At 43.2% G+C, this 24,974-nt stretch overlaps 2 protein-coding genes across 3 annotated transcripts in view; one reads left to right on the top strand and one right to left on the bottom strand.

Moving 5' to 3' along the window:
• Positions 1 to 18,751, bottom strand: part of APAF1 (apoptotic peptidase activating factor 1) — an 84,690-nt gene extending 65,939 nt beyond the window's left edge. The window contains exons 1-7 of the mRNA XM_080661082.1: positions 18,363 to 18,751; positions 13,718 to 13,896; positions 12,636 to 12,825; positions 11,765 to 11,962; positions 5,534 to 5,717; positions 437 to 549; positions 203 to 334 (exon numbers count right to left, since the gene is read on the bottom strand). Coding sequence (XP_080517208.1) covers positions 203 to 334; positions 437 to 549; positions 5,534 to 5,717; positions 11,765 to 11,962; positions 12,636 to 12,825; positions 13,718 to 13,855 — 955 coding nt within the window. The 5' untranslated portion in view covers positions 13,856 to 13,896; positions 18,363 to 18,751. The remainder of the gene's footprint in view (positions 1 to 202; positions 335 to 436; positions 550 to 5,533; positions 5,718 to 11,764; positions 11,963 to 12,635; positions 12,826 to 13,717; positions 13,897 to 18,362) is intronic.
• A 175-nt stretch (positions 18,752 to 18,926) lies between these two features.
• The window catches only part of IKBIP (IKBKB interacting protein), a 28,518-nt gene continuing 22,470 nt past the window's right edge, over positions 18,927 to 24,974 (top strand). The window contains exon 1 of one of the 2 annotated variants that reach the window (XM_080659595.1): positions 18,927 to 19,472. In XM_080659595.1, coding sequence (XP_080515721.1) covers positions 19,297 to 19,472 — 176 coding nt within the window. In that variant the 5' untranslated portion in view covers positions 18,927 to 19,296. The remainder of the gene's footprint in view (positions 19,473 to 24,974) is intronic. The other variant, XM_080659594.1, reaches the window with a different exon arrangement.

Genomic DNA, 24,974 nt, shown 5'->3' with positions numbered 1-24,974 from the left:
GAATGAATGAATGAATGAGTACCAAAATATCATGACATTTAGGGTTGTTATACATTTAGGGTATCAGAGAAGAACCTAAAATACCAAATATTCTAGTCAAGTTTCTGGACGTTCCTGTGCTAAATTGTCATATTCACTAACTTAATTTACACAACAGGGTAAATTAACATCTCTATATCCCCCTCATATACAAAATAAGTACCTTTACATTCTTTTATAATACTATGGGCTTCTTCTGGCAAATCTGCTTTCTTCATATTAACAAAAAGGGATAAAATTTCAAGTCCTTTTTCTTTTCCTAAGCCACTCTCCACAGGAACAACATATTTAGGACCTGCAAAATCACAAGGTATAGTAAGTAATTTGGTGTGCCACATATTTAAATGTAATTGAATTAAAACATAAAGGTAGTAAAAACTAAATAAATAATCCTTACCCATTACTGAATCTGTAACACTCTTGTCTCTGGTTGTAAGAAGAATCTGACACTGATTGTCAAAAGCTTTCAATACCGAAGGATCCCAAACATCATCCAAGATCAACAGAGACCTAATTAAAAAAACTGTATTGAGTCACTAATGACATTTATTTTAAGCTTCCTTTAAAAAAAGAGAATGCCACTACTGCCATATCCCTTTCACAATACAGGGATAGGCCAAAAGTAGGTTTACAGTTGTGAGAACATCTATTCTTGTATTACTATTTATTAATTATTGTATTATTTTCCATACGAAAATAAACCAATACTTTTGCCCACCCACGTATTGATTCAAATAAGGAAAAAATTTTTTGAACCTGCCCCTTCCTCCCACCTTCAAGGCATATTAGTTAAGGGACCTCTGGGGAGGAGGATCCAAGATGGCGGCGTAGGTAAACACTGCTGCCTCGCACAACCATTTCAAAACTACAACTAAAAGACAAAACGTCTCCGGTCAAGGGCATATACCTTGGTTGCGGGCACTTCCCCAGTAGGGGGTGTGCAGGAGGCAGCTGATCAATGCTTCTCTCTCATCCATGTTTCTAACTCTCCATCCCTTTCCCTTCCTCTCTGTAAAAAATCAATAAAATATATTTAAAAATATATATAAATTAAAAAAAAAATAAAAGACAAAATGTCTATCACCCAGAACCATGGGAAAGCTGGCTGAGTGGAAGTTCTACAACTAGAAGGAAAGAGAAAAGAGCATTGAGACATGCACAAGTGCTGAAAAGCTGAGGTATGGAGGCGCGCAAATCGGGCTGGCGGCGGGCAACTGGGAGCACTGCTTTTTTCAACCCGAAGGGAGACAAGCTCCCGATTACTCCAAATTCCAGTTTCTGAGGAGACACGGGGGACCCAAACTCCTAAGGGGAGAAGCTGGACTGTCTGCCATTGGGTAGGAAAGTGAGGGTGGCTTGCTTGCAGGGCTGCGTGCAGGAATAATTGTTTACTGTGCTGGGGCGCGGGACGCGGGGACGCGGTTGGAGACGCAGAGCCAGCTACCTGGCAGCCATCGCTGTTTGTCACGCCTTAGCCTAGTGAGGCCCTGAGACCCCACCCCACACAACCTACAAACCCACCCAAGCTCCAAGAGGTGGCTTTAGCATATGAATGGCCTGCCCTATCGCAGCTTAACCTAGCAAACTTGCAGCCCGGGTCAGACAGCTCCAAAACCTCCAAACCCCAAGCAAAGAGGAGAAAACTGTAGTTCTTGCTGTAACTCCTGCTGGGTGGCCTCAGACAGTAGCTGACCTGCACCCCACATTGGAGACCCAGAAGCCAGTGTACCTAGTGGTCAGTGTGAGACACCAGATTTCAACTCCTCATATCCATAAGTGACACATTCAAGAGGCAGACTCAGTGAGCATTAAAGCCCCACTGAAACAAGTCCTGCACCATAAGCGTGTCTCCAGTACAGCAGTTCTTCTGTTATAGACACAGCGGGTCCTCACAGCCAATTGGCCTGGAGGTCAATTCCTCCCAGTGTACCAACAGCAATCAAGGCTTAACTACACCAAGACTTTGCAATCAGCCCACAAAGGGGTGTACCAAGAGCGTCCACCTCAGGTGATTGGGGAGGCTGAGCTACTGGCCCCTATAGGTCACCTACCACACAAAGCCACTCCATCAACACAGGGAAGCAGCAAAATGCAGAGAAACATGTCACGAATGAAAGAAATGGAGGAAAGCAAACTACTGGACGACACAGAGTTCAGAACCACATTTATAAGGTTACTCAAGAATCTTCTAAAAACCTCTGAGGAACTTAGTGAGACCTTTAAGATCTTAATAAGAATGCCAAAAAAAATGGAAAAGGACCAGTCAGAAATTAAGCATACACTGTATAAAATAAAGAATATACAGAAACTCAACTGTAGATCAACATACCCCAAGAATCAAACTAAAGATCTGAAGTATGAGGAAACAAAAAACACCCAACCAGAAAAACAAAAAGTAAAAAGAATAAAAAAATATGAAGATAGTGTAAGGAGCCTCTGGGACAGCTTTAAGCGTACCAACATCCGAATTTTTGGGGTGCCAGAAGAAGAGAAAGAGCAAAATATTGAAAACCTATTAGAAGAAACAATGACAGAAAACTTTCCCTACCTGGTGAAAGAAATAGACTTACAAGTTCAGGAAGCGCACAGAACCCCATACAAGAGGAATCCAAAGAGGACCAAGACACATCATAATTAAAATGCCAAGGGCAAAAGACAAAGAGAGAATCTTGAAAGCAGCAAGAGAAAAACAGTTAGTTACCTACAAGGGAGTACCCATACAACTGTCAGCTGATTCCTCAGCAGAAACTATGCAGGCCAGATGGGAGTGGCAAGAAATATTCAAAGTGATGAACAGCAAAAACCTACAACCAAGATTACTCTACCCAGCAAAGCTATCATTCAGAGTTGAAGGTCAGATAAAGAGCTTCACAGATAAGAAAAAGCTAAAGGAGTTCATCACCACCAAACCAGTATTATATGAAATGCTGAAAGGTATTCTTTAAGAAGAGGAAGAAGAAGAAAAAGGTAAAGATAAAAATTATGAACAACAAATACATACCTACCAACAAGTGAATCTAAAAATCAAGTGAATAAAAAATCTGAAGAACAGAATGGACTGGTGAATATAATAGAATCAGGGACATAGAAAGGGAGTGGACTGACAATTCTCAGGGAGTAGGGGGTGTGGGGGGTGCGGGAATAGATTGGACAAAAATCTTACACCTATGGATGAAGATAGTGGCGGGGGGTAAGGGCATGGGGTAGGGTGGGGAATCAGGTGGAGGGGAGCTATGGGGGGGAAAAAAAGAGGAACACCTGTAATAATCTGAACAATAAAGATTTAATAATAAAAAAAAAGTTAAGGGACCTCTAAAAAGAGGGGTATAAGTATTAAAAATCAGCAACCTAGTGCCTAAAAAGAACTATCCACGTAATGGGATGTTTCCAATTCAGTCTTTAAGCACCAAAACCAAATGGCAACTGGGCTCAGGTTAGCACTAGAATTAATCATAGAACAATGATGATTTTTAACCTTTTTTTTTTACCTACAAAACCAGCAATTTCACATGTTCCAACCTAACAGAATACACTAGCAAGATTATTTTTCATTTGGTTCACTAGTGAGGTGTTTTCCATCCAAGAAATCAGTTCATAATGACAAAGAACCTCTGTGTCAATTCCTGACTGGTCTCTCCAAAAACTTTTTTAAACTCACCAGAACAAATGAGAAAAAATGCAACTAAAACCTGATAGCATAATTACACACTAGCATTTTTATCTGGATGGCACACTACTTCTGAACACTACAAAAAAAGTACATACACAGGTTGGAAAATTACAGAAGCATAAACCAAAGTAATGCTGAGAGAAAAACAAAATGACTGGCATTATAAGCCATGTCCGATACATCTGACAGTAATTATAATGTTTTCCTAAACACAAATCACTTTCATTTTGCAAAGAGAAATGGGATTAGGAAGAAGTTACTGAGCAAGAAAAAGGTAAATGGTTAGTGGTCTCAATTCCATTGTCTCCAGAAGAATAGATACCAGTGACCATCAAGGGGAAGGGGAGATGATAGAGGGAGCTGGAGGAGAAAAATCCAGAGAAAAGGAAGCTTCCCTCTAATGAGTAGCCATCATAATCATCTAGAAGAAGCTTTTTCCAAAAATTAATCCTCTCACCTGATATCCTATATTAATCCCCTTACCAATTTGAGAATCACTGCCATACTAAGCAACTGTTACATATGACAGTGTACGTACTACATCAAGTGCATCCATGCCATCACTTAATTCTCACCCAATTTACTGTTACACTCCCAAGGAACGCTTTACTCATCTCTGCTCTTGCAGCACTGACCCAGGCACAACACTCAATGCCACTTAAATGAGCAAATGAAAGGAATGCCACTAGATCATGGAAATTAAACTACTGACTGAATCTCCAGCTATACCCTCCACACAACAGCAACTAAGCTGCTGTCTCCCTTCTGGCTTAGTGAAAACTGTGAAGTAGCTGGTAACAGTGCCTAGCACATAATTATATTGGTACTAGAGGCCCGGTGCACAAATTCATGCATCAGTGGGGTCCCTCAGCCTGGCCTGTGGGATCAGGCCAAAACCTGCTCTCCAATATCCGTCGAGGGGTCCCAGGTTGTGAGAGGGCACCGGCCAGGCCAAGGAACCCCACCGGTGCATGATCAGGGTGCATGATCAGGGCCAGGGAGAGACGCGGGAGGTTGGCCAGCCAGGGAGGGGCTGTAGGAGGGCTCCAGGGCTTGTCCGGCCTGTCTCACTCAGTCCTAATTGGTCAGACCCCAGCAGCAAGCTAACCTACCGATCTGAGCATCTGCAGCCTGGTGGTCAGTGCACTTCATAGCAACTGGTCAACCGGTCAACTGTCTGCCCCCTGGTGGTCCGTGCACGTCATAGCTAGCAGTTGAGCATCTTTAGCATATCATTAGCATATTACGCTTTGATTGACTGAATGGACGACCAGACACATAGCATATTAGGCTTTATTATATAGGAGGATTTGTTGAATTAATTCATTATTAAAATAAATAAAATAAACTCAAAGTACATGGAAACAGACGAATTACATGTATACCCAAAAACTAATTCAACACAACAATAGAAGGATCCCAATTAAATAAAAAATCCTTCCTGACTCAGTTGCTTAAACTTACTCTGTCTCTTGTTCTAGATTTATTGTCTCTTGTTAACCCATTAGAAACAATGGTCAGAGTAACAAGCTTGCATTTTCTAGCAAAGACCACTCACCTACTTAAGAAATATTTCTTGAGAGCTAACAATAGTACATAAGAGATGATGTGGTAGATAGGAGACAAAGAAGAGAAAAGTAGCAGTTTTAGGCCAGGGGAAGCCATTTTTTTTTTTTTTTAATGCAAGAGAGAAAAGAGCAGGAAAGCAATGGTCCTTTCTTAGATCCTCTACCAAACAGCGAGGAAAGGGTTTGATGCTCTCAAGATGTCAGTAGTTAAGTCTCATTGGGACTTCATACGCCAACTAAGTTTGACCATCTGTACCTTGGGTGTTTGCGCAGCATCAGAATGCGGAGACGGTCTTTAGCTTCTTCAATATTAAGTGGGAGCCTCTGGGAGAAACTCTCATCCTGATCCAACCGTGTACAAAGATTCTGCAGTTTCATCAGAAGCCCAGATTTGTCTTGTTTCCCAACTGAAACCCAATGCACACCCCCTGGGAAGCAACCTGTTGAGGAAAAGATTAATAAACTTAGGCCTCTGGACATGAGTCCTTTTTTCAAAGATGTTACTGATAAGCAGCAGATTTGTGTCAATCTTCAATCTCATCACATCTTCAACTTCTTTTGATTAAGGGTATAAATTTTACTTGTAGGGTATTACTGAGTTTTATAGCTGAATCTAAGAAAAGTTTAAAATACAGAGAAATTTAAGTTTGAAGTAAGTCTGCTTTATATATATATATATACTAGAGGTCCAGTGCATGAAATTCGTGCACGGGGGGGGGGGGGAGGTGTCCCTCAGTGCAGCCTGCACCCTCTCCAATCTGGGACCCCATCAGGATCAGGCCTAAATGGGCAGTCGAACATCCCTCTCACAATCCAGGACTGCTGGCTCCCAAACGCTTTCCTGTCTGCCTGCCTGATTGCCCCTAACTGCTCCTGCCTGCCCACCTGATCACCTCCTAACCACTCCCCTGCCAGCCTGATCAACGTCTAACTGCTCCCATGCTGGCCCAATTGGCCCTAACTGTCCTCCCCTGCCAGCCTGGTCACCCCTAACTGCCATCCCCTGCCGGCCTGGTCGCTGCTAACTGTCCTCCCCTGCAGGCCTGGTCCCCCCCAACTGCCCTCCCCTGCAGGCCTGGGTCCCCCCCAGCTTCCCTCCCCTGCAGGCCTAGTCCCCCCCAACTGCCCTCCCATGCAGGCTTGGTTGCCCCCAACTGCCCTCCTCTGCTGGCCCAGTCACCCCTAACTGCCCTCCCCTGCTGGCCTGATCGCCCCCAACTGCCCTCCCTTGCAGGCCTGGTCCCTCCCAACTGCCCTCCCCTGCAGGTCTGGTACCCCCCAACTGCAGTTTGCCAACCACTGACTTAACCTTAGTCTCATTCATTATACTGAAATAAGACTCTTTACCCTACCTATTTCAGAGTTACTCTGAGAAATTAATGGTATAAAATATGTGAATTTGCTGTTAACTGTATAGGGCTGTAACAGACTTTCTTAGTGATATAGATCTGAGAGCACCTTACACATAGTAAGCTGTGAACTAGTAAGCACTCTAGAAGAGTGGACATTATTATTACTGTTCATCATCATCAACTGTTATCATCATCATTATTGTCAATTAAAGCACAGCATTACTTAAAGTATATATTTTTACTTGGATATTATTAGGGGTCAAAAACCTTAATCCTTCATAGACTATACTTAATCAGTTCCCCATAGATAGAAAAAAAAATGTAAAATATGGGGAACAGAAGCATTAGATCATACCAGTGGCAAGATCAGAATTTGGCAATGTACTGAGAAGCTAAAAGAGAACAAGTGACCAGGAGACAAAGAACTCTATGATAACTGCGGTAAAGATGGCTCTATGAAGCATGGTTTGATGATCAGTGCCAGTGTCTTAGAAGAAGGTGGACAAGTCCTATGCTTTACTCCTGAAAGCTTCCTGAGTTCCCTTATGCTTCCTTCAGAGTAAAGCAACAGTTACAAAGCAGTAAACCCCTGATTTCTGTTTCACTTTTGGCTCCACCTAGTGTTGTAGCTGTGTTCTGTGAGTGTATATATTTGTAAATGCGCAGGAAAAAGTTTGAAAGAATTTACTGTAAATTGTTAACCATTACTATCCCTGGTGAAGAATTTAGGAGAAAGGGGAGAAAGTGAAAAAAATTTTATCTTCTTTTTAAATAAAAATATTACTACTGTAATAGTTATTTTTAATGCATCTTTATTGTTGAAAGTATTACAGATGTCCCCTTTGTTTGTGTGTTGTTTTTCCATTGACCCCTCCACCCTATACCCATCCCCTCCCCTAGGCCTTCACCACTCTATTATCTGTGTCCATGAGCTTTGCATATACTACTGCAATATTTAAAACACAGTTTTAAACTACCTGTTGCTCTTATAGTTCTTTTATGTTTAAATTTATGCTTTCTATTTAAAAAAAATTTTTTAATCATCATCCTAGGATTAAAGACAAGGCAAAGAAAGTAACCTTTCTTTGATATAGCAAGCTAGTAAACTCTTTAGATTTAAATTTAACTACCTATTACACCAAAGGTCTTTCTCTCCTAAATTTAAAGCTAATAAATGAGGTCATTATAAACATATGCAAAAATAAAATACTACTAGCTTTAAAAATATAGATCAAATGACCTACTGATCTGAAAAACTCCTACCATCACAAAATGACAAATATAGAAGTACTAATTCCACATTTCAGAAAGAATCTAAACATCTTGACTATGGGCACAAGAGGGAGCAATTTAGCCTTGTATGATTTCTATAATTCACTCAGAGAAACTTCATCAGAGAAAAAATGCCTTTATTCAGAGAAAATTAACCCCATCCTACTTTCCACACAAGGTTTATCCTGGTAGCAATTAATAATATAATAGCATCAAGGAACTCTGGAAGGACAGAAGCAAATAGGTAGGCAGCCTCTGGAAAAAGCTTCCATTCTTTAAAAACTCAGGGGGAGAGAGGCTGGAGAATGAGTTCAATCCCCAATAACGAGTGATTTAATCAAGCACGGCTATTAATGAAGCCTTCATAAAAACCCAAAAGAATGAGGTTCAAAAAGTTTCTGGCTTTATGGACACAAGGAGGTGCAGGGAGAATAGCACACGGAAGCTCCACACCCTTCCCACATATTTTGTCCTTTTGCATCTCTTCCCACTGGCTGTTCCTGAGTTATATCCTTTTATAATAACCCAGTGATCTGGTGAGTAAAATGTTTCCCTGAGTTCTGTGAGCAGCTCTAGCAAATTTATCAAACCAAGGAGAGGGAGCCTCTGGTCAGAAGCATAGGTAACAATCTGGAATTGTGACTGGCATATAAAGGCCGGATACGGGGGAGAAAGTCTTGTGGGACTGAACTTTTAACCAGTGGGATCAGACACTATCTCCAGATTGACAGTGTCAGAATGGAATTTAGGATACCCAGCTGGTGCTGAAGAATTGCTGGCTGTGTGGAAAACTCACATGTGGTGCCAGAAATTAAGTAGTGTTGTAGTTGTGTAGAGGCGACACATAGGAAGAGTGTGTTTTCCCTTAGAAGAGGGGAATGGAAATGAGAATGGGAAATTTTTAAAAGGAAATACACACAGCAAGAAACTACAGACCTAATATGATAAAGACTGTGAAGTAACCCGGCCAGCGTGGCTCAGTGGTTGAGCGTCCAACTATGAACCAGTAGGTCACTGTTCGATTCCCTGTCAGGGCAAATGCCAGGGTTGCAGGCTCAGTCCCCAGTGGGGAGCATGCAGAAGGCAGCCTATTAATGATACTCTCTCATCATAATATTAAAAGAAAAACCCAGCCCTGGCCGGTTTGGCTCAGTGGATAGAGCGTCAGCCTGCGGACTGAAAGGTCCCAGGTTCGATTCCGGTCAAGGGCATGTAACTTGGTTGCGGGCACATCCCCAGTGGGAGGTGTGCAGGAGGCAGCTGGTCGATGTTTCTCTCTCATCGATGTTTCTGACTATCTATCACTATTCCTTCCTCTCTGTAAAAAATCAATAAAATATATTAAAAAAAAAAAAAAAGAAAAAAAAGAAAAACCCATTTCTTCACACTAAAGAAACATAATCTGATTTCATCCTGAATTGTTGATAATTTTGCAAAAGATAGATAGATAGATAGATAGATAGATAGACAGACAGACAGACAAACAATTTACATAGAGCTAAGTCCCAGGAAACTTCTCTGTAAAGACAAAGAAGTAGGAATTGGGCATACTTTCAATAAGAGTAAGACCAACACTGCTGACAAAGGCTTGAAGTATAAATAAAGCCATGTGTATACAACAGGTGTGCCCTAGCCTTCACATTTCCAAATCTTTTAGAGGTTTAATATTTATTCCATTCATTCTGTCATCTCATCATAAAGGATCTTAATGGCTAATTATGTATTAAAAATAAAAAAGTTGCCCTAGCTGGTTTGGCTCAATGGATAGAGTGTCTGCCTGTGGACTGAAAGGTCCCAGGTTCAATTCCGGTCAAGGGCAAATGCCTGGGTTGCAGGTTCGATCCCCAGTAGGGGGCATACAGGAGGCAGCCGGTCAATGATTATCTCTCATCATTGATGTTTCTCTCTCTCTCTCCCTCACCCTTCCTCTCTGAAATCAATAAAAATATTTTTTAAAAAATAAAAACAAAAATAAAAAAGTTACTAATAACCAGAAGCCAGGAACTGTCCTTCACTTCTCCTAGAACTCACTAATAAATAGAGGCTAGCAATGAGAGAGCTGTATAACTATTGCTGACAAAACCCTGAGAACCTATCAGACTCATTAAAATCAGAAGTACACCAGCCAAATGTCCTAAAACCCTATTCTATACAGTTTGCCCTTCTCCCACTTCAGTAACTACCCAATATGCTTCCCAACTTCCCTACTCTCCCATCCCTGACAAACTTCTATTCTTCCTCCAAACTCTAGCTAAAATGCCATCTCATTCAGGAAGCCTATCCTGCCTATCCTCTTTCCCTGTAGACATAATGCATCCTTCCTTCATCCTAACTTTGCACCTTACACTTGTTTCCACTGGTCAGTTTATCACAAATATTATAATTTGTTTACATGTTTATCTCCCCTACTAGAACGTGAGTGAATCCTTAGATGAACAAACTGTGCCTTCTTTCTGGATTCCCAGTACCCACAGCAGTGCCTGGCACCACAGTAGGCTCTCAAACATTTACGGAATACCTAAAGCAAGAAAAGTGAGTCACCAGATACCAAATGTATCTATAAATTCCCCCTACAAAAAACTATCCACTCCCAGAAACCTACAGACAACTCCCAATTTTTCTTCTTCTTGAGGCTTACCATAAATAGACAAGTTACTAAAGATTTTTATTTTTAAAGATAAGCAACTGATAAAATTAATTGTAGAAATGGAATTAGTAGTTTAATACAGGATGCAAATTCATGGGAGAATCACCTACTAGGACAGGCATTAATGGAACTGAATTTCCAAGAATCTCCTGCACTACAGCACTCTCTGCCAAAATAGACACTTAAATAGGAAACTTTACTAGTAAGTCTACTACTGCCTGAAAAGCAGGGATATAATCTTTCAAGATCCTTTTTCAAACTCTACAGTCCCTTCATTGGTAAGACACAAGGGAACTAGCTTCATTCCAGTGATAATAAGTGCCATCTGATAATACATGAATTTACTGGCCTGGCTAGCCAAGCCTCATTGTGACGGGCTAGGTCAAAAACATATTCCCAATGTAACCACAACTATGGTAGGCAGAATAATGTCCCCCTCAAAGATGTCCACATCCCATTCCACAGAATTTGCATAAGTTACCTTCCACAGCAAAAGGAGTTTCGCAAATGCAATTAAATTAAGGCTTTTGAGATGAGATTATCCCAAGATTACCCTTGTGATGATGGAGTCACAAGGGCCCTTATAAGAGGGAGGCAAGAAGGTCAGAGTCAGGAAGGAGATATGATGACAGAAGCAAAGATCAGAAAGATATGAAAATGCTGGGCACTGCCAGCTTTGAAAATGGAGGAAGGGGTCATGAATCAAGAAAGCAGGTCACTTCTAGAAGCTGGGAAATCCAAGGAAAAGGATTCTCCTTAGCCCTAGCCAGTTTGGCTCAGTGGATAGAGCGTTGGCCTGTGGACCTAAGAGTCCCGGGTTCAATTCTGGTCAAGGGCACATGCCTGGGTTGTGGGCTTGATCCCACGTAGGGGACGTTTAGGAGAGAGCCAATCAATGATTCTCTCTCATCATTGATGTTTCTATCTCTCTCTCTCCCTCTCCCTTCCTCTCTGGTATCAATAAAAATATATTTTAAAAATATATATATTTAAAAATTTTCCCTAGATCCTCAGAAGGAACTCAGTCGTGCTGTCACCTTGATTTTAGCCAGTGAGACTTATTTTGCACTTCTGACCTCCAGAACTGTAAAGATAATATATCTATGTTATTTTAAGCCACCAAAGTTTTGGTAATTTGTTACAGCAGCAACAGGAAACTAATATGATGCCTAAAGAATATCTGCTTTGCCAGCAACACATGGTAATCAAAACTTACTTTCTAAGAGGACATGATCGCGAACAGCTTCTGCAGCTAATACAGTCTTCCCACAACCTGCCATTCCATATACAGTGACCCATCCCGGTTCACCATTCAGTTTGAAGAGCTTCTGTTGAATTGCATTCACCAGCTTCTTCCTAGTAACAAAAACAACTGGCCTCTGTGGTACTCCTCCTTCACACAGGACTGTTCTTACTGAAATCCAAAACAAAGCAAGCATGAATAGAACTTCAAAATGACTACTCAAATAATATCATAACAACCAGAGAGTATAAAGCTGAGGCCTTAGCTTCAGAATTTCCAAGAGAAAAAAATGTGGCTAGCATATTAACTTCAACTTTCTAGTTGCTCAGAAAACCCAGAACAAAAGCAAACATATACCGTTCATGACAACTATAGACAATGGAAATCTCCATCTATATCTGCCCTTACCCTATTTCTCTCTGACTCTCCAATCTCTCTCTCAGATTAGACTGGGAAGAAGAGTGTAAAGGGACGAATATGGAATTCCTTTCAAAAATGTAGATTTCTAATAAGTCTTATACTTTCCTATGCATGAACTTGATAAACACAGAACTGGAGAAGAACTTAAATAAAGGCCTATGAATTATCTTATTGTCTCTAAAAATTAGGATATATCTGTCTTACCTCAGAGCAGTAGATAGCTCACTGAGCAAGAAGAAAATGTGAGTTAATATAGATGCAAATAAAAATATTTAGGTTGGAAAATAATTTTTTCACACACATTTTTCAGTGAACTAATTAAATCATCTCTTCAGCAGACTCCATCTACAATAAGATAAAACTGCAGCAATGCAGCCACTTTGATAGAAATGTGATAGAAGGTGCAAGGGTTATGCATACAAACCATAAGAAGTTATTCCACCAACTGAATCTTTGCCATTGGAAGAAGAGATGATAGGAAGGCCACCGTGGAGAAGGATAGCAAGATCTTTATATCCTTCATGTAGTAAAGCATTGTAGAATGATATGTAGGAATAATTATCTTTTTTAAGTATCATTTTAATTAGCATAGCTGCTCGATGCTGTTGAGTGGGCTAAAAAAAAAAAAAAGTAGTTTAGTGTACTATAAAGAATATGTTTGCAACAAATCAGTGGAGAACAGTGCAAGTTCTGAAATAAATTCTAAAAAATTTTTTTAATTTTTAAACATTTATCTTTATTGCTGAAAAGTATTACAAATGTCCCCGTTTTTTCCCATTGACTCCCTCCACCCCATCCCTACCTCCCCCCAGGCCTTCACCACACTATTGCATGTGTTCATGGATTATGCATATCTACACTAATAAAAGAGAAGTATGCAAATTGACCGTCACTTTGTGACGCCCACCAGCCAATCAGGAGTATGCAAATTAACCTCATCGCCTCCATGGAGACTGACAGCAGGGAGGAGGCAGCTCCCAGCACGGCCTGGTTGGCCTTCACCACGGCAACTGGGGAGCAGGCAAGTGCGGCCCCAGGCAGCTCCCAGCGACCCGGGAGCAGTGAAGCGCAGCCCGCAGGCAGCACCCAGCATGGCCTGCTTGGCCCTCGCTGCGGCGACCAGGAAGCAGGCAAGTGTGGCCACAGGCAGCTCCCAGCGACCCAGAAGCAGTGAAGCACAGCCTGCAGGCAGCACCCAGCATGGCCTGCTTGGCCCTCGCTGCGGCGACCGGGGAGCAGGCAAGTGTGGCCCGCAGGCAGCACCCAACACGGCCTGCTTGGCAGTCGCTGCGGTGTGGAGCAGGCAGGCCCCACAGAGAGCAGAGAACCACGGGAAGCGGGCCTAAGCCATCAGTAGGACATCCCCTGCGGGCTCCCGGATTGGAGAGGGTGCAAGTCAGGCTGAGGGACACCCCCCCCCCGTGCATGAATTTGGTGCACCGGGCCTCTAGTATGCATATAAGTTCTAATTTTTAAAAAAGCATAGACTGCCTCAGAGCACTTTACCTCGTTTTTTACTTTTTCCTCCTCCGACGGTGTTAAAACTCCATCACTAATCATGTGATCCATTATGTAGGATGTTTTGATGTCCTTTTCCAGGGCTTCTCTATGTTGGAGCAAACAATTTCGAGCTTTTGCATCCATTCTCCCTCAAATTTTTCTCTCTCTGAGCTGTTAACCATGAGCTACAGGCAAACATCAAAATATATGTCAGGGCAATAAATATATGAAAGATGTGTAACCTCAATGGTAATCAAGATATTTAAAGAAAATAAGATTTTATTTTTTGTGAAGATTTTTTTAAATGGACAAAATCCAATGCTTTCAAACATGTGAGGAAATTCTTATGCATTACTTGAGGTGAGTACAAAATTAATGCAACTTTTCTGGAAGGCAATCTAGGATACAAAAGTGTTTAAAGTAAGCATTCTCTTTAACCCAGAAATGTCACTTATAGGAATTTATCCCAAGGAGACATTCATATATGTACGCAAAAATATCCACAGAGTTAACAGAGAGTGCTCAGCTGAGAAAAGATGAAAACAACCAAAATGCCCACCAATCTGAGTATGGATTTTTAAAATAATGGTATGTATATAAGATAGAATATTATGTACCCATTTAAAATAAAACACAGCTCCATGTACTGACATGGAAAGATACTAATGACACATTGCTGATTGAAAAAATTAGAAATATGATCCCATGAACAGCACAAAATATGTTATAAATATGATCCCATGTACAGCACAAAATATGTATCATGTAAATATATAGGGAGATGTTTCAAAGTTTGTTCAACAAAATGTTTGGGTTACTTCCAAGAAGCAAGACTTTGGGGTTCCCTCCTTTCCTCACCCTTCCCCCCCATTTTTTTCTTTTGTACTGCTCTGTATTGTCTTAATTTTTTTTTCAATACACATTATCGCTTTTACAATAAAAAATTTCCTTAAGTTAAAATTTTATAAACAATAATCATACTGAAGTCCTCATGTTTAAAACCCTTTTTTTAATTGATTTCAGAGAGGAGAGGGAGAGAGAGAGAGAAACATCAATGATGAGAGAGAATCATTGATCAGCTGCCTCCTGCATGCCACCCACTGGGGATTGAGATTGAGCCCGCAACCCAGGCATGTGCCCTTGACCCTCGAACCCGGGACCCTTCAGTCCCCAGGCCGATGCTCTATCCACTGAGCCAAACCAGCCAGGGCTATTTAAAAACTTTTTGTTTTCGCCCTAGCTGGTTTGGCTCAGTGGATAGAGCATCAGCCTGGGGACTGAAGGGTCCCAGGTTCGATTCCGGTCAAGGGCACATATGCCTGGGTTGCGGGCTCGCTCCCCAGTGGCGTGCGTGCAGGAGACAGCCAATCAATGATTCTCTCTCATCATTGATGTTTCTATCTCTACGTCTCCCTTCCTCTCTGAAATCAATAAAAATATATTTAAAAATAAAATAAATAAAACCGTTTTCTTTTTTTGTAAATATATATTTCATTATTTCATTGATTTTTTACAGAGAGGAAGGGAGAGGGATAGCCAGAAACATCGATGAGAGAGAAACATCCATCAGCTGCCTCCTGCACATACTGGGGATGTGCCCGCAACCAAGGCACATGCCCGCGACTGGAATCGAACCTGTGACCCCTCAGTCCGTAGGCTGACGCTCTATCCACTGAGCCAAACCAGTCAGGGCCTTTTTGTTTTCTTTATTCAACATAAGACTAATTAGAATGTTGTTGGTATTCCATAATAGTTCTTACACAAGGTGTATGTCAGCTCTCTGTCTTCAATGATAAACACAGTTCTCATATGCTCACTCCACTAATGTTTCTGCTGAGCTGCTAAGTATGACCAAGCAATAGGAAATACATTCTGATGTCATTTCTTGGATTAAGAGACCACAAAGACAGAATCATATTCTTTACAGTATTATACTTACTAGAGGCCCAATGCACAAAGATTCATGCAAGAATGGACCTTCCTTACCCTGGCTGCTGGCACCGCCTTCGCTCCAGCTGGAGCCGCCTTTCCACCTTCCCATGCTGCCCAGAGGCCCGGAACTGCTGGGGCGGTGCGGAATGCCTGCGTCCCGCCCCACCCCCAGCTGCTTGGCACCTGTGTATGCAAATTAACCCGCCATCTTTGTTGGGTTAATTTGCATACTCACTCCTGGCTGGCTGGTGGGTGTCACAAAGGTATGGTCAATTTGCATCTTACTCTTCTATTAGTGCAGACGTTTCTACCAACTTTATTTCAAATATAATGCGAACTTTTCCATGGGTATAAAACCCAGATCAGAATGTACGCAAGTTTTAAAACAGTAACAGAACTCCATCCAATGTATTACAGTGAGTGTCTAAATGTGTATATTAATTTATTCATTCAATAAACATTTGAGCCTCTCCTTGTGCCAAGCCCTACATTTACAGAGAAGGTTAAATCATATCCCTGATGAGGTTCACAATCTAGTGGGAATTAAAAATAAAGAGAGCCGAAACCGGTTTGGCTCAGTGGATAGAGTGTCGGCCTGTGGACTGAAGGGTCCTGGGTTCGATTCCGGTCAAGGGCATGTACCTTGGTTGCGGGCACATCCCCAGTGGGAGGTGTGCAGGAGGCAGCTGATCGATGTTTCTCTCTCATCGATGTTTCTAGCTCTCTATCCCTCTCCTTTCCTCTCTGTAAAATATCAATAAAAATATATTTTAAAAAATAAATAAATAAATAAAAATAAAGAGATAATTAGAATGTTATATCTAAGAGCAAAAACAGAGATAAACACAAGTAAAGGAGCACTAACCAGTAAGCTTCAATTATCCTATCCCCGTGGTCGGCAAACTCATTAGTCAACAGAGCCAAATATCAAGAGTACGATTGAAATTTCTTTTGAGAGCCAAATTTTTTAAACTTAAACTTCTTCTAAGGCCACTTTTTCAAAATAGACTCACCCAGGCCATGGTATTTTGTGGAAGAGCCACACTCAAGGGGCCAAAGAGCCGCATGTGGCTCGCGAGCCGCGGTTTGCCGACCACGGTCCTATCCTATATAATAAAAGCGTAATATGCAAATCGACCAAACGGCTAACAGCGGGACGACCATCCATCCAGACACCCATCTAAGACCACACTATGACACCCACTGGTGCCAGGCCAGCCAAGTCAGGTGCAATGCAATTGGTCGGGTCCAGCCATCGCCCCACAGAGGGAGGCCCAGGCCACTGACCCGCGGGCTGCAGCGGGTGGACAGGCCTCCCTCTGCAAGGGAAGCCCAGGCCCCAGGAGGCTGGCAGCTGGAGGGAAGCCCCATCCTGTCCCAGGTGCCACAGGAAGCCAGTGCCGGCAGCCGGGGGAAGGAAGGCCTGCTCTTGCATGAATTTCATGCATCAAGCCTCTAGTGACTATGTTTTTAAAGGGCCACCAAGTGTGGCACTTGTAAATATTGGGAAGTAGAACATTTGCCTATTTTTGTCAAGGTTCATAAAATGTCCAGGCCAGGAATGAAATTGCTAAAGAAAAAGTTATAATTAGAATCACGGCTATCAGATTTTTAAAATGTTAATAACGTTTTTATGATCTCAATTTAAACGTAAAACATCCCTTAATTGTAAGCAATAAAACTCGATTTGACAAAACAAAAATGAATTTTTAAAATTATGTCCAATTGCCTAGCAAATAGACATTCTGACAATCTGAAACTAATTTCTAATTACCTAGACTTATTAAGAATAAGTAAAATTTAGCCCTAGCTGGTTTGGCTCAGTGGATAGAGCATCAGCCTGGGGACTGAAGGATCCCGGGGATCCCGGGTTCAACTCTGGTCAAGGGCACATGCCCGGGTTGCGGGCTTGATCCCCAGTAGGAGGCGTGCAGGAGGCAGCCGATCAATGATTTTTTTTTTTTAATATATTTTTTTGATATTTTACAGAGAGGAAGGGAGCGGGATAGAGAGCTAGAAACATCTATGAGAGAGAAACATCGATCAGCTGCCTCCTGCACACCTCCCACTGGAGATGTGCCCGCAACCAAGGTACATGCCCTTGACCGGAATCGAACCCGGGACCCTTCAGTCCGCAGGCCGACGCTCTTTCCACTGAGCCAAACCGGTTTCAGCCCGATCAATGATTCTTATCATTGATGTTTCTATCTCTCTCTCCCTCTCCCTTCCTCTCTGAAATCAATAAAAATATATTTTAAAAATAAGTAAAATTTAAAGTGCACAAATTGAAATAGCCTGAGTAAATTCTCAGTACCCCATCTTTTGTAGCCACATCAAAATGAAAAGTCAGAAGTCTTCATAGATGTAAAATCTCTTATTCTTTCTAAAGGAGGGCAAGTTCATCCAGGAAACCCGTTAATAGTTGACTACTTCCTCTTTAGATCATTTCTCTTCCTGGTAGAGAAAGTACCTGGTCCCAGAATTCTGAGTCCCTGAAATCGGTACTGAGCCTCCAAAGAACCGGCTTAGGGAGAAAAACGAGGCGCAAACTTACCCAAACCTTCCCACCAAGATCTTATTGGGAACAGCAGCCCTGCAGGGACAGACTTGGAAACCAAATTTAGAAGGCGCAGGAGGTTGTTGGTAACGGGGACTTCCGAAAGGGAAAGCAGGGCTCGGAGCGAGGCCCGGACAAGTCCGGGTCTGCCAGGTGCCTCACCTGGGCTTCGCAGTCCGCGACGCCGAACACCTCCGGGGACCTCCGACCGGCGGAGATGCAGGCGCCACCTCCCCAGGCAGGAAACACAGTCCCGGGACACGAGATGAGGCCCGGCCCTAGGACCGCCCCGTCGGTGGACCCCACCCCAGACACAAAGAAATAAGGGCCACTGTCGCTCCTTCCTTCGGACGGCAGCTGCACCCGGGGGCCCCCGCCCAGTGCCACTCTGGACGCTGCCGTGGCTACTTCAAGTCCTCGCGGGGAGCTGACGGCCCAGACTGCTCCCTCACCTTCGGCTCCCTCACCCCTTCGGCCCAGGAACAAGGCATCCGCGTCCACTAGATACCGCCTCTTTACCTTAGGACCGCGGAGCAGTCAAAATCCGCGGAGCCCGCCCAGCCGAACGGCGCGCGCCCGCGCATGCAAATAAACACACTCCAAGCCCCAAGGAGGGCGGCCGCCGCCGTGCGCGCTCCCGCTCCTCCTTTAGTCCGCGCACGCACCAGAAAGCGCCTGCGCCCCGCCTCACGGTGGGGGCGTGGCTCAGCCGCGGGGGCGCGCCGCGCTCCCGTGAGGGGAGGACCCAGGCGGCGGCGCGCTGGTCTTGGCGCGCATTTCCCCGCCCCGCCTCCGGCGTCCCCGCGGCCCGCCAGCGCCCGGAACCTACGATTTCCTGGGGTTCTGCAGCATTCAATGCTGAGGAAGCGGGTAGTGGGGTCGCCGCCTGACTCAGCGGGAGGAACTAGGAGACGGGAGGATACCGCGAAGCAGCGAGGATGGCCGAGAGAGGGAGGGGCCTGGTTCGTGGGCGGTGCTAAGTCTGGGCGGGGGCGCGGTCACCGCCTTGGCTTCCAGCGGAGGCTGAGGCAGCCACGTCCCACTACCTCTGGGTGTAGGGGCCGCCCGGAGTTAGCTGTCCTCAGGACCTCCAGACATGTCCGAGGTGAAGAACCGGAAGAAGTCGGGGCCCAAGGGAGCCCCCGCGGATCCCGGGAAGCGGAGCGAGGGCGGGAAGAGCGCCGAGGCGCGGGACGGTGGAAGCGGGGGCTGGGTGGACCCCCGGACCGGCGTGAGCCTCCTGTCGCTGGGCATGTGCCTGGGCCTGGCCTGGTAAGTGGACGCGAGGCCGCACGGGCCCCAAGTCCGGCCTCCAGTGGTCGCCCCGCTCCTGTCGGAATCCCGCCCTGGCCCCACCCGGCTCGACATCCTCATATCTCCAAACCTCCCAATTTTGCGGCTTCTGTTCCTCTGCCTCGACCTCAAACAAGGGACAACCCAACTTCTTTCTGTCGCTCTTTCCCTGTAACTCGTTTTAACTTTGCACTAGGATCGTGCCCCGATCGCTCAACTGCAGTTGAGGGGAAGGTTTGGAACGAGTCAGCCATTTCTTAAGGGAGAACAGATTCGGCCAAACTTTTATTCAGTGCCTGCTACACTTCAGAAGCTTTACCGTTTTTATAAGCACGTTATTCCAGTCCGCTATGCATTTGTCCGGACAGATTTGCCCCGCCCTATAAATGCCTAATGGCAACGTTTGCAACCTTTAAAGAATTCATTATGATCTCAAAACAACAAACGTTAATGATTATGTCTAAGTTTGGAGGATTTCTCATATTCTGATCAGTGTGCATGCGTTATGAATTTCAAGTCTATTCCTAAGCTGCAGATCGAATTTTGGTACTGGAAAGCTACAAAAGTATGTAGCACTTGTGACAAGACACACTTTAAATTAGACTTTCCCTCCATTTTTCAGTGATTTTTATGGTATTTCGAAGATAGCAATTCATCTTCAAAAGTAATCAAATTCTAGAAGGGGCCCTGGACATCCTGTAGTCTAGAACATTTTTCATGCTAGTAAATTTTGAATTGTACTTTAGTGGTGACTCATCCTAAGTTGAACTTAATAAAAGATTTGTCACAGTAATGTGAAATGTTGATTATTAAATGTTCTCTTGATATATTGTCATTTTACTAACGTCATTTTTGTTTATGGAATATTTTATTTTGATCTTCAAGGAATAAATGTACTGAATTTACTGTTTTGAAAACTGCTCTTTTATCTTAAAATGCATGGCCTTCTTTAGGTAAGTTAAACCCTTTTTGTATTGGGAAGGTTATTCAGTAATAGAATTTAGTTTGCGCAAAGATATATGTTGCTTTTCTCTGGAACCTGATACAATTGGTTTTACTTACTGAATTTATTTATCTGAAGGTACATATTCATGGGACCTAAATTATATCACAAATTGTTCACTTTTTCAAAAATTTAGTTCCTGTCCTGGGGAAAAACACTAATAATAATCTGTTGGCATAAGAAATGTCCAAAACTAGAGAATTTTTATTAATAGTTTATTTGAGCCAGAACTGGTGACAGTTGCTGGGAAGCAAGATCTAAAATGCTCCAGAGAGTAACAGTTTTGCAGTTTATTTTATGCCTTTGAAATTAAGGAGAGAACTTAAGGAAGAATATATAAAGGTGGGGAAAAGCAAGATGGGGATTTGATTATAGGATAGTTAACAAGATTAATTCTCTTGAGGGTGGTTATTATAATTTATTTCAAAGGTGTGCTAACAATGGACAGGGCTTGCTTAAGGCAAAGGCAAACCTTTACTAAAAAAAGTTATATGCCTGGGATGTGACTACCCACCATGACCTGCCCAGTTAGGAATATATGATTAAATTACCCTGTGAGGTTACTTTCCACAGAATTTGTTAGTGCCTATAGTAAAGGCCCAAAGAAATTACATTCAGTAGGAAGATTTTATTTGAACTGTCTTTGCAAAATGATAAAACAATACCTAAAGCTTTTTTCTTAAACAGGCAGATTCTATTATAGTTATTAAAATAGTTGACTGTTAATTGCTCTTGTGAAATCTTTTGCCACAAGAGTTGGAAGTAGAAATACTTCAGTCACTGTTTGTAGCAAATATTTATTCATGCTAATTTCGGGAATAAAAAATTCTGGCAAGACATTTGCAAGTATTTTCCAAATAAACATTTGGCATCTCAAAATACTAGAATTACAACAAAGCCATTGAGATTTTTTAACTCTAGAACACATGCTTCAGCATCTACAGGTCAGTTTGTCAGCTATTTAATGCTTATTGTACAGATACTGTCCTGCTTGTTAAAATACAACATTGAATATATGTGCCTGTCAATACAGTTTATCCATCCTCTTACACTTAGATTAAATTGAGAGGGGAAGTTTAAACCCGTAAGGAGGATTTCAAGACAGCTCTACTTCAGTGTCTTCAGGCCTTTAGGCTTGGAATTCTTGTTTAGAAAGTAAATAGATAAAGTGTAACAGATAAAGTCCTGACCTGTCAGTTTAACAATAAGATGTTGGAGATAACAGTTACCCAAAACTATATGGCTTTGAGTGTTAGCTTGCATACTGTTTGTAAACCCTTAAGAAAGTTTTTGAAGAAATTCTGCTTTCAAAAAGTTTAAAAGTTGTGTACGTAGTTACTAAATAAGACACAAATGATACTTTACAAGCTTATTTAATTATGTAAATTAAAAACCAAAAGTTCCAGTGTAAAAAAAAAAAGTGTTCTTGGAAGTTTCAACAGATTTCTAAATTTTCTTTATAAAATTTTTTTCAACACATTTGTGATAATTATGTATAAGAAGTCAAAAGCTCTTTAAACAACCAGCTAACTCTGGTTTTTTTTGTCTATCATCTAACACTATAAGTCATATACAGCAAAATCATGGCTAACGCCATTTTTCAGCTTTTTGTTGTTAATGAAGTTTTATCTAAAAGATAGTTTATTCTTGCCCCGCCAGTCTGGCTGAGTGGTTGAGCGTCGACTATGAACCTGGAGGTCAGGGTTTGATTCTTGGTCAGACCACATGCACGGGTTGTGGGCTCAATCCCCAGTGCAAGAGGCAGCCAATCAATGATTCTCTCTCATCATTGATGTTTCGATCTCTCTCCCTCTCCCTTCCTCTCTGAAATCAATAAAAAAAAAAAAATTAATGGAATATAATCAATGTTTTTCTGACCATTCAGTATTATGCTAAAAATGAAACCGGACTAAGGGGGTACTGTCCCTAGCAATAGCCCTGGAACTTCCTTTCTTGCTGAAGGTTCATAATAACAGCTGCCTTTGGTTATTTGCCTCTTTCTCATTAAGTTGAAACAGTCAGGGAAACTCCTATAATATATTAGTCCTCAATCAGCTGTCTGCCACCATCAAAGTCTTAAAGGTGCTGTGCAGAGGCAACACAACGTGGAAATGCAGTTTACTACTATAGGGCCCTGGATCTGTATGAAGCCTCAATGGATTATGGAGTCAGAAAGGTTCCTTTTGTAAACCCTACTACGGTAGCCAATTAACCTGGGTCATTTTCTCCTATAGCTCCAAGCCTCCAAGACCTTTATTTTTTTTAATATGTTTTTATTGATTTCAGAGAGAAGAAGGGAGAGAAATAGAAACATGAATGAGAAAGAAACATCAACATCCATTGGCTGCCTCCTGCAGGCCGTTCCCGCCCCACCCCCCCCCATCGGAATGAGCCTACAACCGAGGCATGTGCCTTGACCAGGAATCGAACCAGCGACATCCTGGTACATGGGTCGATGTTCAACTACTGAGCCACACTAGCTGGGCTTCAAGACCTTTACCTATATGATAAGGAGAAGAGGCCCGAAACAGAATAAGAGATATTCTCTTTCCTGTTCGAGGTCTCATCCAATTCATTGCATCCTTCGATTGCTATAAACCCTACCCTGGTTTCAAAGGGAGACGAGCCTGGGGTTTCTATCACCCACTATAGGCTTCTCAGAAGGATGGCAAAGTAGCTGCACAATGCAGTCCAAAAGAAAAGGCAAGGGTACGATAGAACAGCTGAGGTGTTACACTCTAGACCAGCCGTGGGCAAACTATGGCCCGCGGGCCGGATCCAGCCCGTTCGGCTGTTCTATCCAGCCCGCGGAGCCGAAAGAGCGGAGGGTTCTCTTGCTCTCCCCTCCGCTCCTTTACTTTGAATTTATATTAGTTCACACAAACACTCCATCCATGCTTTTGTTCCGGCCCTCCGGTCCAGTTTAAGAACCCATTGTGGCCCTCGAGTCAAAAAGTTTGCCCACCCCTGTACACAAAAGCATGGATGGAGTGTTTGTGTGAACTAATATAAATAAATAAATAAATAAATAAATAAATAAATAAATAGTCAAGGCCCTAGAGATAGAGTCTCTAGAACTACTTATAGTTCTTTTTTTTTTCTTCTTCAACTATAAGCTGTAGCCCTTATCAGACCCTAATTGTTTATCTCATTTAAACTAGGGAAGATGGGTGTAAAAAGGCTTTGAACTGCTCCTGTTAAAAAGCCTGTCTAGCCGAAACCAGTTTGGCTCAGTGGATAGAGCGTCGGCCTGCGGACTGAAGGGTCCCTGGTTCGATTCCGGTCAAGGGCATGTACCTTGGTTGCAGGCACGTTCCCAGCGGGGAGTGTGCAGGAGGCAGCTGAATCGATGTTTCTCTCTCATCAATGTTTCTAACTCTCTATCCTCCTCCCTTCCTCTCTGTAAAAAATCAATAAAATATATATTTTAAAAAAATAAATAAATAAATAAAAATAAATAAAAATAAAAGCCTGTCTAGGGAGAAACCAAGATGGCGGCATAGGTAAGCACCTAGGCTGCTGCCTCACACAACAATTTCGAAACTACAACTAAAAGACAGAACAGACACCATCCAGAACCACAGGAAAGCTGGCTGAGTGAAAATTCTACAACTAGAAGGAAAGAGAAAAGCTCACAGAGAATTGGAGGTACGGCAAAGGGTCTTTGTGCGCGCAGAGAGGAAGGGCGGCTGAGAGCTTGGCTGACTTTCTCTGGCGGAAGGGGGAAGGAAGCCCCGACCGCACTGAACCCCAGTTCTGACTGCACTGAACCCCAGTTCCAGGCGAGCCCCTGGGGACCCATGCTCTTGTGGGGGGAATCTGGACTCTCGGGCGGAGACTCGGGAGCCGGGGAAGGCAGAGGTCTGAAGGCGCGCGCGTGCCAGTGCGCACAAAGGCTGCGGAGGTTGCCACAGGCTTTCCCTAGTAGAAGGGAGTCAGAAGCTCCTGACTGCACTGAGCCCCAGTTCTGACTGCACTGGACCCCAGTTCCAGGCGAGCCCCTGGGGACCCACGCTCTTGTGGGGGGAATCTGGACTCTCGGGCGGAGACTCGGGAGCCGGGGAAGGCAGAGGTCTGAAGGCGCGTGCGTGCACGCAAGGGCAAGGCTGACGGGAAATCAAGACTGTCTGCTCCACCCTGAGACTCCACCCCATCCAAGCTGAGCACAGAGGCTATTGCAATTTGGCAAGTCTAATCCTATAAGGCTGTCTCCAGCACCAAACATCTCCCAGCGTAGACACAGCTGATTCTTACAGCCAACTGGCCTGGAGGTCAATTCCTCCCAGTGATAACCAACAACAATCAAGACTTAATTACAACAAGGCTGTACACACAGTCCACAAAGGGGTGCACCAAGAGTGTCCACCTCAATTTAACTGGGGAGGCCGACCCACTGGGCCATATAGGAAACCTAGCACACAAATCTACCCTACCAACTCAGGGAAGCAGTGAAACGCGGCGTCAAAGAAACAGATCAC

The sequence above is a fragment of the Plecotus auritus genome (genome assembly GCF_963455305.1).
Source record: "Plecotus auritus genome assembly, chromosome: 3".
In the NCBI taxonomy this organism is placed as follows: domain Eukaryota; kingdom Metazoa; phylum Chordata; class Mammalia; order Chiroptera; family Vespertilionidae; genus Plecotus; species Plecotus auritus.
The sequence above is the reverse complement of the archived record's forward strand: the minus strand, read 5'-3'. Positions and strand labels throughout refer to the sequence as shown.